At 44.5% G+C, this 13,805-nt stretch overlaps 5 protein-coding genes across 5 annotated transcripts; 1 reads left to right on the forward strand and 4 right to left on the reverse strand.

The window, feature by feature from the left end:
• Positions 1–7: 7 nt before the first annotated feature.
• LOC145706535 (uncharacterized) lies at positions 8–828 on the reverse strand. Its single transcript, XM_081783947.1, has 6 exons — positions 765–828; positions 640–721; positions 491–579; positions 337–429; positions 249–296; positions 8–175 (listed from the first exon to the last, which is right to left on the reverse strand). The coding sequence occupies exons 1-6, from the start codon at positions 780–782 to the stop codon at positions 47–49; spliced, it is 459 nt and encodes a 152-aa protein (XP_081640073.1). The 5' UTR covers positions 783–828; the 3' UTR covers positions 8–46.
• Positions 829–1,906: 1,078 nt separating this feature from the next.
• Positions 1,907–5,003, reverse strand: LOC145707883 (uncharacterized). The gene is made up of 7 exons (XM_081785467.1): positions 4,656–5,003; positions 4,060–4,153; positions 3,947–4,021; positions 3,222–3,306; positions 3,040–3,153; positions 2,296–2,961; positions 1,907–2,239 (listed from the first exon to the last, which is right to left on the reverse strand). Exons 5-6 carry the CDS (start codon positions 3,070–3,072, stop codon positions 2,428–2,430), a joined length of 567 nt encoding a protein of 188 aa, XP_081641593.1. The 5' UTR covers positions 3,073–3,153; positions 3,222–3,306; positions 3,947–4,021; positions 4,060–4,153; positions 4,656–5,003; the 3' UTR covers positions 1,907–2,239; positions 2,296–2,427.
• A 711-nt stretch (positions 5,004–5,714) lies between these two features.
• On the forward strand, positions 5,715–6,955 carry LOC145708338 (uncharacterized). Its single transcript, XM_081785998.1, has 3 exons — positions 5,715–5,902; positions 6,089–6,275; positions 6,352–6,955. Exons 1-3 carry the CDS (start codon positions 5,760–5,762, stop codon positions 6,817–6,819), a joined length of 798 nt encoding a protein of 265 aa, XP_081642124.1. The 5' UTR covers positions 5,715–5,759; the 3' UTR covers positions 6,820–6,955.
• A 1,661-nt stretch (positions 6,956–8,616) lies between these two features.
• Positions 8,617–10,768, reverse strand: LOC145707425 (uncharacterized). Its single transcript, XM_081784949.1, has 6 exons — positions 10,662–10,768; positions 10,408–10,616; positions 10,197–10,361; positions 10,013–10,151; positions 9,780–9,967; positions 8,617–9,731 (listed from the first exon to the last, which is right to left on the reverse strand). Exons 1-6 carry the CDS (start codon positions 10,716–10,718, stop codon positions 9,326–9,328), a joined length of 1,164 nt encoding a protein of 387 aa, XP_081641075.1. The 5' UTR covers positions 10,719–10,768; the 3' UTR covers positions 8,617–9,325.
• A 10-nt stretch (positions 10,769–10,778) lies between these two features.
• Positions 10,779–13,734, reverse strand: LOC145707424 (gamma-tubulin complex component 3 homolog). Its single transcript, XM_081784948.1, has 11 exons — positions 13,614–13,734; positions 13,193–13,568; positions 12,723–13,149; positions 12,351–12,677; positions 12,209–12,305; positions 11,783–12,161; positions 11,634–11,737; positions 11,470–11,591; positions 11,314–11,429; positions 11,083–11,269; positions 10,779–11,042 (listed from the first exon to the last, which is right to left on the reverse strand). Exons 1-11 carry the CDS (start codon positions 13,714–13,716, stop codon positions 10,899–10,901), a joined length of 2,382 nt encoding a protein of 793 aa, XP_081641074.1. The 5' UTR covers positions 13,717–13,734; the 3' UTR covers positions 10,779–10,898.
• Positions 13,735–13,805: the final 71 nt, after the last annotated feature.

A 13,805-nucleotide genomic window follows, 5' to 3' on the forward strand; every position in this document is an offset into this window, starting at 1 on the left:
GCAAAAATGAAAATGAACTGAACTTTATTGTGAGCTAAAGAGTGAGTCAGATGTATCGCGGCTTGGAAGGTGAGTGGAGAAGTTGCTCTTCGAAGGAGTGAATCGAGCGCTTGTTGTACTGCCAGTCGTGCTGCCACAGCTGCGTCGCCAGCCAGATCACTGCGAAGAGCGGCGTCTTTTCTTCTGTTTTGCAAATGTGCTTGAAATTGAAATGAAAAAGAAATTAAAGAGTTAGTTGCAAAACATGCCAAGAAGTCGACGAGCATGAAGAACTGGCTCTGGTAGCAGGGCATAAACTGAAGAGATTCATTTTTTTTTAACTGGAAAAAGAGGTACTTCTTTGAAAAGGGCGAGTTTTCCTTCGATGTAGTTGAAAATCCAGGTGAATTTCCAAGCCACAAACACGACGACCAGAATGCAGATGATGGTCTCTCGCAGATTTCTAGCAGGCTTCGAGAAGGAAGAATTCCTTTTGAAACTGAAATCTCTCCTGAATGGTCTTTTCGATGTGTTCCTCAAAATGGTGATTGTGTTTCCAGTCGAGCCAGTGGTCGAAACTCGCGCGCAGGTAGCTCCGGACTTTGCAAGAGAAACTAATTTTAATTCCATGCCTTCATTTTTATGCTTTTTGCTCCTTTCCTGAGAACCTGGCTCTCTTCCTCTCGATATTCGCCCTCAACAGCGCTCGCGGGTTTCCGTGCAAATTCTGCATCTTTTTATTCTTAAGCCTTTTCACTCTCAATTTAACTCGATTTTCTACAAACCTTCTCTTTTTTGAACATTTCGCTTTTTTCTCAAGGGCTCATTATTTCAAACTGGACAACTCGCCAAAACTGAGTCCGATTTTGAGAGTGATAAGAAATTCATTATGCCCCAAGACAAATTTCGTTTTCAATGAAACTCGTTCCAATCGAAATTTTGATTGAATCGTCCAAAGAAAAGTCCATTTATTGATTCGTAAAACATAATTTGAGACTGTTTAGCGGAGAAATTTTGAGTGAGTCTTCGTTGTCTCCCAAATCTTTGCAAGTAAAAATCAATAAATCTGGGGTGTTGACATGGGAATTTATTTATTCAATCGAGGAGCCTTTTTCTGCCTCTAAGAATCGAGGGAGCAAAAGAGAAATCGATTCCTTCTGGCGAAAAAGCAATTCAATAACTTCTTTTTCCTTTTTCGACTTTCGCTTTTTTAATTTCTGATGAGAAGCAGGGCAGAGAAATCAAAAGCCAAAACAGGTTTTTAAAACTGTTTCTTTTTCCGGTGCTAGAAGTGAAAATCAATTTAGATATTTGGAGAATCGAGGACGAACAAGCGCAGTTCTACTTCGAGGCGTACCGACTGGAATGCGGCGAAAAGTCGCAACTATTTCTGGCGAAGGCGGTTCAGTTATTTCAAGTAATAGCCGCCGCAAATGCTTCAGAGAGAGTTTAGGCTGCCGATTAGCGTTCTAAGCTGCGCCAGGAAGAGCTGGCGATTGTGTGGGAACTGGCGCAGATCGACAACGCCAAGCAGCGCGTTTCTTTGCCCGACTTTTTCGTCGTCTTTCATTTGATCGTCGCCAGGCGCAATGGATGTCCGCTGCCTTTCGCGCTCCCTCCGCAGCTCAAATCCTCGGGTAAATTGGAGAAGCGCCCTTTTTATATACAAGAGGATTGATTACGGACGAATTAAGTGATCCTCTGGTTAAAAAAGGGCCTCAATTTCAATATCACAAGTTTTCACTCAAAACAAGCTAGTGACGTCAAGAATCATCAATTTCCTAGCTTTGAAGCAGGCTGAGCAGATCCAAAAGCCTCTGGAACGAAGATCGATCGCGGAATTGAAAAACTCGATCGAGCAGATCAACAAGAAAAACGCCTCGATTTTGGAAGCGATCAAAACGACCGGGGTCGAAATTCGCCGGGCGCAGTTCTGCCGCATCTACCGCGAGAAACACCTCTTCACGAAGCAGCGAGAAAAGAAACAAGTGATGTTTTGAGCAGCTTTATTAAATAAAAGAAAGGGCGGCTCAGGCGAGCTGGTTTTTGTTGAAGCAATAGGCAGTTATGATTCCTCGGTTGAGGCAAAACATGATTGTCGCTGGCGCAGTTTAGAAACTCGCGTTTGAGGCAAAATAGAATTCAAACAGTAGCGCTTCTAAACCGCTTCCTAGAGTGAGCATCAGAACGACCAGCAGAGAGTAGCCGACGTAGGCGTAGTGGCGACTGAACTCGGCAGCGCAGAGGACTCCTTCGCACTCTGAAAAACTCGGTTGGCGCATTTCGGACCGCGTTCTCGCGATGGGTTAATTTTACCTGTGTGCACAATGTGGTTGGTTATTGCTTCGTTGACGGTGATTGTCGGGATTTGAAACGACTCGAAATGCAGCTCGTCTTTTTCGCCGACTTTTTAAGTTTTGCAATTTTTACTTTTTCCTAGTGGAAAAATTAAATAGCTTTGACTTTTCCTTGCTCGGAAATGATGAACGGAATAGAAATCTCTTCGAGTTCGTTTGGAGAGCGTCTGCGTCTGAGTTCGCCCGCTCTGTTGAATCTGACTGAGCATTCCAAATTGAGCCGGTTGGAGTTCTTGAATTTAAACACTTGAAACCAGAAGGCGGCTCCGCGCGCGGACGACGTGACGCTCTTTCCGATGAAGCCCGGATTTTGCTCCACTCCGACAGAGGTTTTCTGCTTGTCCGCTTGGCCGTACGCGATCAGCCGGATCTTCGAGTCGTCCACCGGGTTCCAGATGTTGCAGTGCTGAATCTTCACTGTGTGTTCTTCGAGCGGTGCTTCTCCATTCAGCGCGCCAGTTATGACAACGTGGATTTTGGAGCCGACGACGTAGGTGTAGCCGCTTCCGTCCGCCACCGCTGGACAAAGGAAAGGCGCCTCCGATCCAAAACTCGTCGTGTAAAAGTTCATGATCGGCTGCCATTGCGAGAACAAGTCGGTGGAAGTCGGGTGGCGAACAGTCGACTGAAGCGATTGTTTAGAAATCGTTTTAAAAGGCGTATTTGGCGCTTATCAGCTTTGTAAAGATAAGAGCAAAATTACCTGGACGATGTTCTGGACGGAAAACGTTTCCATGGCGCAGTTGACGTTCACCAGCGGGTTCCCGGGCTCCTCCTCGCTCTCCCGAGTCAAAAGGTGTCCGAGCAGAGAAACTCGCTCAAAGAAGGGATCAGTACTTTCATCGCCTCTTTTGAGATAATTCGGAAGGAGCTGATCCCCGCCGCCTGTTTTTGAGATATCCTTTCTGGCACGTTGTCCTGACCACTAATTCTCCATGCTGGCCCCGCTGCTTCGAGACCGGGAAGCCGCCTTTTCGCGATATAAACTTGTCTTTAAACCGATCAAGGGCCTTCGCTTTCGATGAACTGGCCTGGATGCAAATGAACGAGGAGCGGGTTTACCCAAAACGTACGTGTCCAGTACTCCGCTTTCCAAAACAAACGCAAACGAAGAGAACAAAAACGTGCGCGCAAAATAGTTTGGATTTGAAATTGAATCAGTCGCGAATTCGAAGAAATTTCAACTTAGATTTTGCAAAACATGAATTTTAAAAATGCAGCTGGAAAATTGTGAAACCAGATTTTCAAGGAGAGTATTTTGGCGGATTTTTCATGGTGACTTTTATAAATTTTTAAAGCCAAAAAGACTGTCATTAATTAATTATTAATTAAAATTCATAATTTTTTAATTAAATTCTTATTTTATTATTTAATTAATTTAACATAATTAATTGATTTTTAAATAGATTCTTATTATTTTAAATTTTTAAATTAATTTTTTAGCAAAATAAACTACAGTACAGAATGATTCTCGTGAGAAAAGAAACGATGTCTGCTGAGAATTATTTTCTGCTTTAAAAATGTTGTCTGCTCGTTTTAAACCAAAGGTCAGTGTTTTTCGAAAATGTAAAAACTATGCGCAGGTGTTCGAGTATTTGGCATTCCGCGACCTTGAGTGCCGACATCGTGGATGTTTGCTTGCTCCGGAATCTTCAGCTCGATCTCAAACTTGTCGCAGCTCGCCTCTTAAAACCATCAATCGCCTTTCCGCCTTCAACTGTACCTAGCGCGTATTCGCAGTTTTTGCCGACGAAGGGCGCTCCTCCAGGCGCAGTTCGGCAAACGTAGTCGGCTGGATTCAGACTCGCCGGAAAGCACTAGAATCATTTCTCATTTTGGCGATCGAAAAAGCTGTCGACTTCGGCAACTCGAATTCGATAAAGCGGGTGGCCGCTGAATTACGATGACAAACGTGTCCGCGCGAATAAATTTCACCCCGGCCATTACTCAACTTGATGACTGCTCTGCGCTAGAATTCGCTCAGATAACAACTCGGCGCAAAATATTTTTGACACTTCTTGTCAAAATAAAACGATAACTACTTTTGAAAAACTCTTCAGAATGGCCAGTTCTTTTCGATTTTAAGGAGCTTCTTGTCGCTTTTATGCAGAAAGTGAAGGATTTCGATGAAAAAATGAGATTACATTTTTGAAATTTTAGAATTTCGGCTGTTAAAAATTCAAAAATTTCAAGAAAAGATAAAAGTTTAAAATCTCACAAAGTTAGTTTGAAAAAATGTGCGTTTTTCGATGTCTACTCGCCAAAAAACGTAAAATGAATTTTTCTTTGTAAAATTTCGGAAATAAGCTGGAAAACTACCTGGCAAGCGTTGCGACAAGGCTGGGCGTTGCAAGGATGAGCAGCTTCGAATTGCAAAGTGGGAGTACTCGCCGAAAATACAGCAGCCACGAGCAGCGAAAGGAAACACTGCATTCTCTCTTTCTTTCTCGATTCTGACTTTGAATGCTGGCTGAATCTTCAAATACGTTTTTTTTTTCATTAAAATCGGAGATCTAAATCAAGCGAAACTGATTTTTCCATCTTTGCGTTTCATCTTTTTGCCGAATTTGAAATTGTCGTTTCTTTTTTTTTCACGAAGTTGATTGAATAAAATCAGCAAAAAACTGAAAATAAATAATTGTTAATAAATAATTTGGTTATTTAGTAAGCCGCCACTTTTAGTCAGCTTTCGAGTTTCTTTATTTCCAAACAAAGTCGCTGACTGCGGCCCAAGTTTTGTTTTGCATCAAAGAAGTACTAGGTCACATGATGCAGCCACGTCAAAGCTTGCATACGTTTCTAGAAAGCGCGCTCCAACACGTGACCAGTGGCGCTCCGACTCGCCAGCGCGTGGCCTTCTCTTTTTTTGGCGCTTCTAAAAGGCCACTCCTTTTGATTGAAAACCAGCAATTTTGGCTTCCAAAGATTGTCCAAAATCCGGATTCTCCATTTTCGGTCAATTAAATGGCCATTAATTAGAATATGAAGTCGATTTGGACGACAGCGCTGACACTCACTTAATTTTGAAAGTCGACTCTCCAAATCGATTTTTTCATAAAGCAGCTGATTGTTCGTTTTCTAGCGTCTTCATTTTTTATTGATGACTGAACTAAAAGGCACTGTACTTGGAAATTCGTGGATTTTCGAACTCCAAAGTTGAAGAAAACGCTCTTTTTTTTCTTCAAGAAAAAGCCAGAAGACGTCCAAAAAGACGCTTTCTGCAGCAAATAGGTTTTCTTCCTCGCTTTGATTTTCGTGTTCTAGTTTGTGTGCTCAACAGCGAACAAGCGCTGTACAAGGTCGGGCCTTGCGCGGTCGGCGTCTGGTGGTGTCGCCCTTCCTTGCGCCGCCTCCGCCTTACATAACCATTCTTTTTATTATTAGCACTCGCGGCGGCGCATTTACTTTCATTCGCCAAAAACCATGCCGCCTAGAAAAGGCCTGACTTGCAAAGAAGACCGAGAGTTTATCCATCCGGGCGAGAAGAGCTCCATCCGCAGCGAGCCGACTTGGGGAAATGACTTTTGCAAGTGGAAAATCACCACCACGCCGGGACACGTTATCAGGTACAGAAATTGGCGGTTTTTGAAAATATTAATTATCGGCGTTGAATTCAGAGCTTGTCAATTTTCATCGAGTTTAGCGAGAAAAAATTGCAATTTTAGAAAACAAAAAAATCAAGCTTTCTGAATTTTGAAATTATAAAAATGAGATTTTTCATTCGAATATTTTTTAAGAAAAAAACTGTTCAGATTCAAATTCGAGGAAATGAGCGTCGACTGTCGCGAGAACGTGAATGGGTTTTTCTTCTTTCGGGACGCGTCTAAACTGGAAGGCGGCTACCACAAGGCGCCAATTTGCGGCTCCGATCGGCAATACTTCGAAATCTACTCGGACGAGCACCAAATAGACCTCGTTTTCAAGTCCAAGTCGCAGGAGGTAAGCCAGAGGCCAGCTAATTCTGAGCTTCGAAATCCGCCCTTTTGACCGGCTCAATTTCTAAATGTGATTCTAGCCGACGGTTTTTGAGATCAGCTTCGAGTCCGTGGAAGCTCGCCTGGCGCACGGGCAGCTCCATGTGTCGGAGATCGACTCAGCTGCGAATTTGTATAAGCTGCGGCAAAACATGGAGCGGCCCCTGCCCCCCGTGCGGTTGAACAGCATCGCTCGGCCGCCCTTCGACCAGTCTCCAGTCCTCCTCGCTCGGACGCCCGCCGCTCCCTCTTCCTCCAACTCGCCGGCTTTGCTCAGCCAGCCCTGGCTCCTCCTCGTCAGCGCTACCTTGGCCGTGCTGCTGATGGGCTGCCTGAGCTGCGTGGTCTTTTACTGGCGGAAGCAGAAGAAGCGCGAGCGCACCACCTCCGAAAGCCCCGTGCTCGCCTCCTCCCAGCCAGTCTCACAAGTGTCAAAAAATCATAAGCGGCGACCCGCGCCGCTGCACTCTGGAATCAACGACCAGAAAGTCCACCGCTTCAAGTCGTAAAGAAGGAACTCCCGTATTCTCTCCTTGAACTGTATTTATAGATTATTTATTTATCCGAATTTTGAATGTTTGCTTGTCTGTCTGTCCGAAATGCAGAAACCAATCTTGAAAATTGAAATTGAATAAACCTCTCAAACCTCTTTTCCGAAAGAAACAAAAACTAAACGCAGGAATGAAAATTAAATGTTGGTGCGTCTGACGTCTCACGTAAGCGCGCGTAAAAACATGCGATTACGATTAGCCAACGCGCCACAACATTTTTTTAAGAAAATTGAAATATTATTGCAGGCTGAATTTAAGGTTTATAAGTTCGGACAAGATGTTACATCCAAGCTCGTTAAAACAAAGGCTGATGTTCAACTCTAGAAGAGTTTGGAAAGGACGTGTCTTCATGTCTTACATTCCAAAAATGTCGTTGCGGCCTTCAAAGATTTTTCTTTCGAAATGGATGACTCTTTTCTTTGATCGATCGTTTTTGCAGGAAAGAAGGATGATACTACGTTTCTGAAACTATTTTCAGTCTTTCAATAAAACCTTTGAATTAACCCGTCTTTCCTTGTGGAAAAGTGACAAAGGTCATTTTTCAAACTTTTAAAGAAAAACGTGTTTTTGAAAAAATAAAAGGTGCTTTAATCGATTTTCCATTTGCCTGTTTTTGCGAAAATAGTTGGCTCCGCCCAAACAAAAGTTATCTATTCGAAATTAAAGAGATTACGTTTTAGAGAGGTCTTTTAGGTCCCCAATCGAGCAGGAGTTAATCTGGCAGCGCAGCGAACCTCGGTTAACCTTTTGGACAGCCCGTGCTCTTTTTTGATTTTCAAAGAGCTTTAGAAAGTAAGAATACCTTTTTTTTATAAAGAATGAACTGCCAGGTTATTTTTCGGGAGAAAAATTTTAAGCGAACTTTCAAAAGTTACGATTGAGTGGCAAATCTTCTCCGTGCTTTCGTAAACAGAAGAATGAATAATTACAAAAAGAAGAGTTTATTTATCTGTATTTTGGAGCAGCAGTTTTAAACTAGTCGCCAACTTGTCTTCAATCGAAGCTGAATTGATCGCAGCCGATGGCTTTTTCTTGGGCTTTTCTTTGTCGCTAAATCAGAGCTCGAATAATTTCCAACCTTTAAAAATGGCAAAAACTCATTTTCGAACAGGAGTTCTTTTCGGTAGTCATAAGAGAGTCTAAGCGCCTGAAATTATGAGAGCTCTGTTAGTAGTTCGCTTGATCTTCTTGATTTCCCTGGAAATAGGTTTGAAATCAAGGAAGAGAAAAAATGTTTGACCTAAGAACGTCTACTTTTTGAACGTCGATTTCCGACAGGCGCATTACTCTTTCCTCAGTTCATTATTTCGCTATCACCCAACGACCTTACAGCCAAAACTGTTCCTTTGACGGTCGATGACGGAGATGTCTTGGCTCAGTTCTCGCCCAGTCCGTTTGACCAGAAGCATGCGTTTGTCAAGAGCGGCTGACGTCAACTTTTTCCGCCGCTCGGCGAGGCGACTTTTTTAAGAAATTTGAAATGCTTGCTTGAAAAGGGTTCTGCGTAGATCTGGTTGATTTTCTCTTTTCCTGAAAAAGTCTGCGCTCATGCTCAAGAAGTGAACTTCCGTCTTTGAAAGAAACGCCGCAGAAGGATGTTTTTGCCGAAACAGGCTGCACAATGCCCTTGCTCTGTTCCGTCTATCATTTTACAACAATTCTCCTTTTTTATTATTTATCATGCCCTGCTTTCATTTCTAAAATTTGCGTACAAAGATCTTGGATAAAGAGCGCTCGTCTTTATTCAGTTCGAAATTTTGAATCATTTGCAGTTTATTTTCGAGTTAAATTTTGGGCTTGATTTTGAAAATGTCGAATGTGAAGGGAAGTGTTTTGGCGAGGAAGAAGCCGAAAGCGGTAAATACAGTCATGTCCAGGAGCTTGTCCCGCGTTCGCTTCGGCTTCGAGAATTTCGAGTGATCTTGCAACAGGTCGAGAACAGTGTACAACAGGCACCCTGCCAACAGGCTTTCCAGACTTTTGCCACTTTTCAGACAAAAAGAAAAGAAAGCTCGAATTTCAACAACGGCGAAATAGTAAAAAGTCCCTGTTCTAAGGCGACTCGGAAAGCCTGGCTATAACTGGCGCCGCTAGAAAGGGCTTGTCCTCCTCGTAGATCTTGACTAGCGAGATGCGCAGTTTGGGCGCAAACGTTTTCAGACTCAAATGCGTCTCATAGTTTTGCTGGGCTAGAAAGTCGCGCTGGGGAGGGATCCTCACTTTTTCACGAAAATTTAATTTTAGCAAATTTTAAAAAGCGCGAAAAGAATAATTTTCGAATTGAGTAAAGGCCCGTTCGTAAATAGTGTCTGCCTGCTCACGAGCAGTCTTAGTGAGCTCGCGAATAGCATCCGCCATCTGAAGAAAAACGAGTTTTGGGAGGAGGTAACTGGGACGCAGGTAATTGGAAATGGAATAAAACGGAACACGCTGAATGAAGATAAATAGAAACACAAAGAGTAGATCAAGGGAAGGCAACGGAAAGGCAGTTTTTGACTCTTGAAAGTTCTCGGGCGTCGAGGTGAAGAATGGAGGGCTGCATGTAGTTTAAGAGCTGCCACGAGCTGGGCTTCTCGCTCTCCCGCTTGTAGATGACGACCAGGGCTGGAATGAGGAAGGAAAAGAACAGTTCCACGCTGGGAAAGGCGGCAGACAGCAGCGAGTCGACAACTTCGATCATCGTCAGCGAAAGGCTCTCCGCTGCGAAGAGTGACGCGCATCTGGGCTCGAGCTTCTCTCGGAAGCCGGAAAGGCGCAGTTCGGGAAAGAGGCGCTCGAATTGCTCCACCAAAGAGTGGAGGGGCTCGTGAGCGAGCAGCGCCGCGTACAGACTATGCGACACCTTCATCATTTCATCGTTTGCCGTGTCACTAGCCAGAAGCGTTAAGAGTCCTTCCAATTGATTCGATTAGACTCACCAGAAATCGACGATGTCTTTGAACAAATACACGACTTCGGGAAAGGAAGAAGACAGCCGCGCTAGTTTCAAAATCGCCTTTGAGGTTTGGCCGATTTGTTTTTCGCTGGAAAAGTTGACTTCTTTGTTCAAGAACATCCAGTGCTCGTGCATTCCCGACTCGTTGTCCATCGTTACGTCTGGAATACACTGAAACGGTCTTATTGAAGGGCGCTCAAAAATAGCCGCTTCTACCTCGATCGGATCGTCAATATCGAAATTGAGGTCGAAAATGTCCTTTCCAGAGATTTCCCACTGCGTCACTTCCAGCAGCGTTTCCTGCAGCTGCGAAACTGAGAGGTTCATCAAAATATTCGTCAGGGGCGCTAATTGACTAAAAAACTAGATTAAACTTCCAGCTTTTCGAGTGTTACTTTACTTGTCGACACTGTAGGGGCACTTCTGTATTCTTCTTTTGAGCAGCATCGCCGCGTGTGGGCACATGAAGAGGAAAGACTGGCTGGGAGTGCAGTGGCAGGAGAAACTCGTCACGCGCCGCTGGGACCACTTGACGCTGACGGTGCCGCTTCCGTGGACTCGGCAGCTAAAGCAGTCGCTAGTAAAGAGCTCCAGAACTCGGATGAGTGTACCTCCAAGTGGCGAAGATCATAAAGCCGCTCTGGTTTACATTCTTGAACTGGGCGCACTCGCAGTCCGTTATTTCGTCTTTTCTAGCGTCGAACTCGATGGCTTCGATGACGGCTAGATCTGGCAGTGTCGCGTTGGCGCATTTTATCACTAAATCGTCCTCTGGTACGAGCTGGCCGCGCGAGAGGAAGAACTCGTCCACTTCGTTGAACTGAACTTTTATCTCACAATTTACAGACGCTATTTTGCTCCTTACAGGGATTTTAACCGCCGCTTCGATTGCCAACTCGAACAAGGAAACTGTCGAGCTCATAGTTACAGTATCAGTGCTACATTAACTAAAAAGAAAGATGAATTAGGCGGGAAATGAAAAAATATCTCTGAATATTTATTTTGAAAAATGGCAGTAGTGATGCACGTGAGAATGTATGCAGTAGTAATACAGTAGATATAATAAGAAAAGAGAGTGAACGTGATGGAACTGAAAAAACGATCAGACTTGCGAGTTCTCGTAGAAACTGTTGTAGTCGAGTCGCCAGGCCAGACAGCTCAGGATCTGGACTTTGTCGTCCTTGAGCGACTCGAGGAAGTCACCGACCATCTTCTGGTAAGTCGTCCGGCAGGTGGTCACCGAACACTGCAAAATCGTTACATTTTGAATTGAATCTCTTAATTACCTTGTGTTTGAACATTTCGTTCTTGAAGGTGTTTCTGCGTTCCTTCTCTAGCAGCTCATCATCCTCGGAAAAGGCACTTGATTTGGCAATGGAGGCAAAAGCTGTTCGCAATTCTGACTCTTGCTGGACGGCCTCGAAGATTTTCTTCTGGATGTTTTCGAAGCGCACAATCTGGTCGAAAATCGACCTTCAAAGCAATTAAAATCTCGAATTGGCTTCTCCTCGACGCACCTGAGTGATTTTATCTTGTCCCAGAGAGAGTCCGCGAGCAGACAGCCCTGTTCCAGCTCGTTGAGGAAGGCATTGTGCGCGATGATCACTTCGTCCAGGTCCTTTGCTTTCTCGACCTGAAAATGAGCTGGTTTGGTGCAATCAAGAAGGACTCACCTTTTCGGCGAAGACTCCCCAGGATGTTTCGATGATTTCGAAGTGAATGTAGTACTGCAGCTGGCCGATGAAGTGGATCATTTCGAATTGCAGAATGTTGCTGATGAAGAACACTTCTCTCACTAGACAGCTCATTAGTTACAGTAATTCTATTTCTTTTGTACCTTCGCTTATTTCCCGCGAGTGTTGCTTCAGCGACATCATCATGCCCCAGTTTTGGTTAAGATTGAATTCCATTCGCTTCGATCGGAGAATGAAATTGAAAACTCTTAAAATCGATTCGATGTGAGTTTTTTCTTTTGTCGGATCCTACCTGATGTATTTTTTCATCACTTCTGTCGGGAATATCGTCTTTAGCGGCCCCTCGACGTTGTAGTTGAGCGAGAAGATGTCCCATCCGACGTCTCCGGGGTTCATTCCGTGGAGTCGAACGTCGATCGCCTTCAACACGTCCGGATGATCGTACTGCGCGTTCGTCAAGCTGATAGCTGTCTCGACGTGTTCGGCGAGGTTGCGCCGGAAGAGCTCGTCTGCTGGTTTTCCAAGCTCTTGCTGCAAACTCTCGAGCAAGTGTAGAACAAAGTCGCCCTGGCCTAGGAGCATGTAGTTTCGCATCGCTTGGAAGTGAAGCGGTAAGTTGTAGACTTCGTTCAAAACCGACAATAGACGAATAGAAGTGGACTCGTATGTATCTAAATTCAATAGTCCTTTTGATGTCTTATAAAAGCGAAAGACTCACTTTTTATCTTGCCTTCAATTTGCTCAACAATGTTCAGATTTGGATCAGAAGCTTTCTCTTGGAATGGCTGGAACTCTGACTGTTTGCATACCTCTCTCTAAAATACGCTGCATAAGAAGTGATCAGAGAAAAGTGACCTTACCAGAAAATTAATCGACTTCCCGATCAAAAGTATTTTTTCGGCTTGAGTTTTCGTGATGAAAGACGGAAGGAACTTCTCCTCGAGGTGATATCGGAAAGTCCAGAAATACTCGATCGGCTGCTGGAGATCAGCTGCAATGAGAAACTCGTTGTAAGGGTCGTGCAGGACGCCGTTGTACATCCACATGTTGAGCTGCACCATGTATGGTTTTGAACAGGCTTCGAAGACGTTTGTGAACATTTGCCGGATCATCGGGTGTCCATGGGCGACCAGGGCGTGCAGCACGGACAATATCTCACCCCCGCGCTTGTTTTGCACATTGAAGACCTAAAGCAAAAGACATGGAAGAGTGTTTTTGAGTAAGTAACTCACCAATAGGTATAAATTCTCTAGTCTAGTTCTCCATTTCTCCGTGGCGCTCTTTAGATAGATCAAAGTGAGCTCCGGCAGGATTCTGAAATTCGAAAGGGCGTAGCGATACTCGTCCAATTCCGCTGACAAGCTGCGCACCAGCGCGCTTCCAATCATCCCAAAGCCTTCCTGCTTCTCGTGCTGCGCGATAAAGGCGCTGATTTCGCGAACGTAAAATCCCAACGCGCCCAGCGACTCCACATCTGATCGATCGCGACTGTCTACTCTGTACTTCTCCTTGAGTCGGTATCTGTAAAGTGAATTGACGTTGTCGTCGTAGCAAATGAAAGTGCCGGGGATGTCTTCCATCGCAAAAAGAGTGTCTCGAATGAGATCCGCTTGAGAGACGTTCAAGTAGTCGCCAGAGCATGTTGCTTTCGCAGGTGTACTGAAAACAAGTTGGAAGCATTCTTTGTGCAGAGAAAAGTGACCTTGATAGAGTATTTCTTTTTGAAGTCAACAACGAAGCCTGCGTTGTATCTCTTGGCGTCGATTGATAGATCGGCCGCGATCTACTCGACGAGATAGAAGTAACCGTTACACTGTTTTGCGAGAGGTTCTCTTTGTTCCGCTCATTTCGGCTAAACGCTGACTTGTCCATCGACATGACAGAACGGAAGGCTGAGTCTTCGTCTTCCTTCGCGCTGGCCATGTCTTTCAGGAACTCAAGGACGGCCGCGTGCCGAGTCAGTTTCGGCTGCACACGACTCCACATATTTTCGAAGACGGCGTAGTTTCTTTGCGGAATGCGCCTCGCTAGATCTTCCTTCAGAAGAGTTGTCGAGCATTGTTTCGAAGCGACGAACACTTAAATTGACGAATTGTTTGAATTCCTGCTGGTCAGATTTGTACCTGATTTTGTCGTTTCAATCGCTTTGGTCCTGTCGGGGTGTTTAATATGCAGGCAATGTAAAAGCTCCTGCAAAGCTCCCGATTCCATTCTATCAATTACCATTGAAATAAAATCTCTATAAAAAATATCGACGAAAAAAGTCGAAGAAAGCTTCAATCGCTTTATGCCAAAAATCAGATTGCGTGCATCTG

This window comes from Oikopleura dioica, chromosome XSR (genome assembly GCF_907165135.1).
Source record: "Oikopleura dioica chromosome XSR, OKI2018_I68_1.0, whole genome shotgun sequence".
In the NCBI taxonomy this organism is placed as follows: Eukaryota; Metazoa; Chordata; class Appendicularia; order Copelata; family Oikopleuridae; genus Oikopleura; species Oikopleura dioica.

Excerpts from the sequence above, each read along its gene's own strand:
- LOC145706535 (XM_081783947.1), bottom strand. Across the intron at positions 580-639 it reads GAAGAGAGCCAGGTTCTCAG|TCCGGAGCTACCTGCGCGCG; the intron begins GAAAGGAGCAAA and ends TCTCTTGCAAAG. Across the intron at positions 176-248 it reads TCATGCTCGTCGACTTCTTG|ACGCCGCTCTTCGCAGTGAT; the intron begins GCATGTTTTGCA and ends ACAGAAGAAAAG.
- LOC145707883 (XM_081785467.1), bottom strand. The coding sequence starts at position 3,072 with ATGGAAACGTTTTCCGTCCAGAACATCGTCCAG. Across the intron at positions 2,962-3,039 it reads CCGTCCAGAACATCGTCCAG|TCGACTGTTCGCCACCCGAC; the intron begins GTAATTTTGCTC and ends CAATCGCTTCAG.
- LOC145708338 (XM_081785998.1), top strand. The coding sequence starts at position 5,760 with ATGCCGCCTAGAAAAGGCCTGACTTGCAAAGAAGACCGAGAGTTTATC. Across the intron at positions 5,903-6,088 it reads ACGCCGGGACACGTTATCAG|ATTCAAATTCGAGGAAATGA; the intron begins GTACAGAAATTG and ends AAAACTGTTCAG. Across the intron at positions 6,276-6,351 it reads TCAAGTCCAAGTCGCAGGAG|CCGACGGTTTTTGAGATCAG; the intron begins GTAAGCCAGAGG and ends ATGTGATTCTAG.
- LOC145707425 (XM_081784949.1), bottom strand. The coding sequence starts at position 10,718 with ATGAGCTCGACAGTTTCCTTGTTCGAGTTGGCAATCGAAGCGGCGGTT. Across the intron at positions 10,617-10,661 it reads AAGCGGCGGTTAAAATCCCT|TTCAACGAAGTGGACGAGTT; the intron begins GTAAGGAGCAAA and ends ATAAAAGTTCAG. Across the intron at positions 9,968-10,012 it reads ATATTGACGATCCGATCGAG|TGTATTCCAGACGTAACGAT; the intron begins GTAGAAGCGGCT and ends AGACCGTTTCAG.
- LOC145707424 (XM_081784948.1), bottom strand. The coding sequence starts at position 13,716 with ATGGTAATTGATAGAATGGAATCGGGAGCTTTGCAGGAGCTTTTACAT. Across the intron at positions 13,569-13,613 it reads GATTGAAACGACAAAATCAG|TGTTCGTCGCTTCGAAACAA; the intron begins GTACAAATCTGA and ends CGTCAATTTAAG. Across the intron at positions 12,678-12,722 it reads TAGAGAATTTATACCTATTG|GTCTTCAATGTGCAAAACAA; the intron begins GTGAGTTACTTA and ends CTTTTGCTTTAG.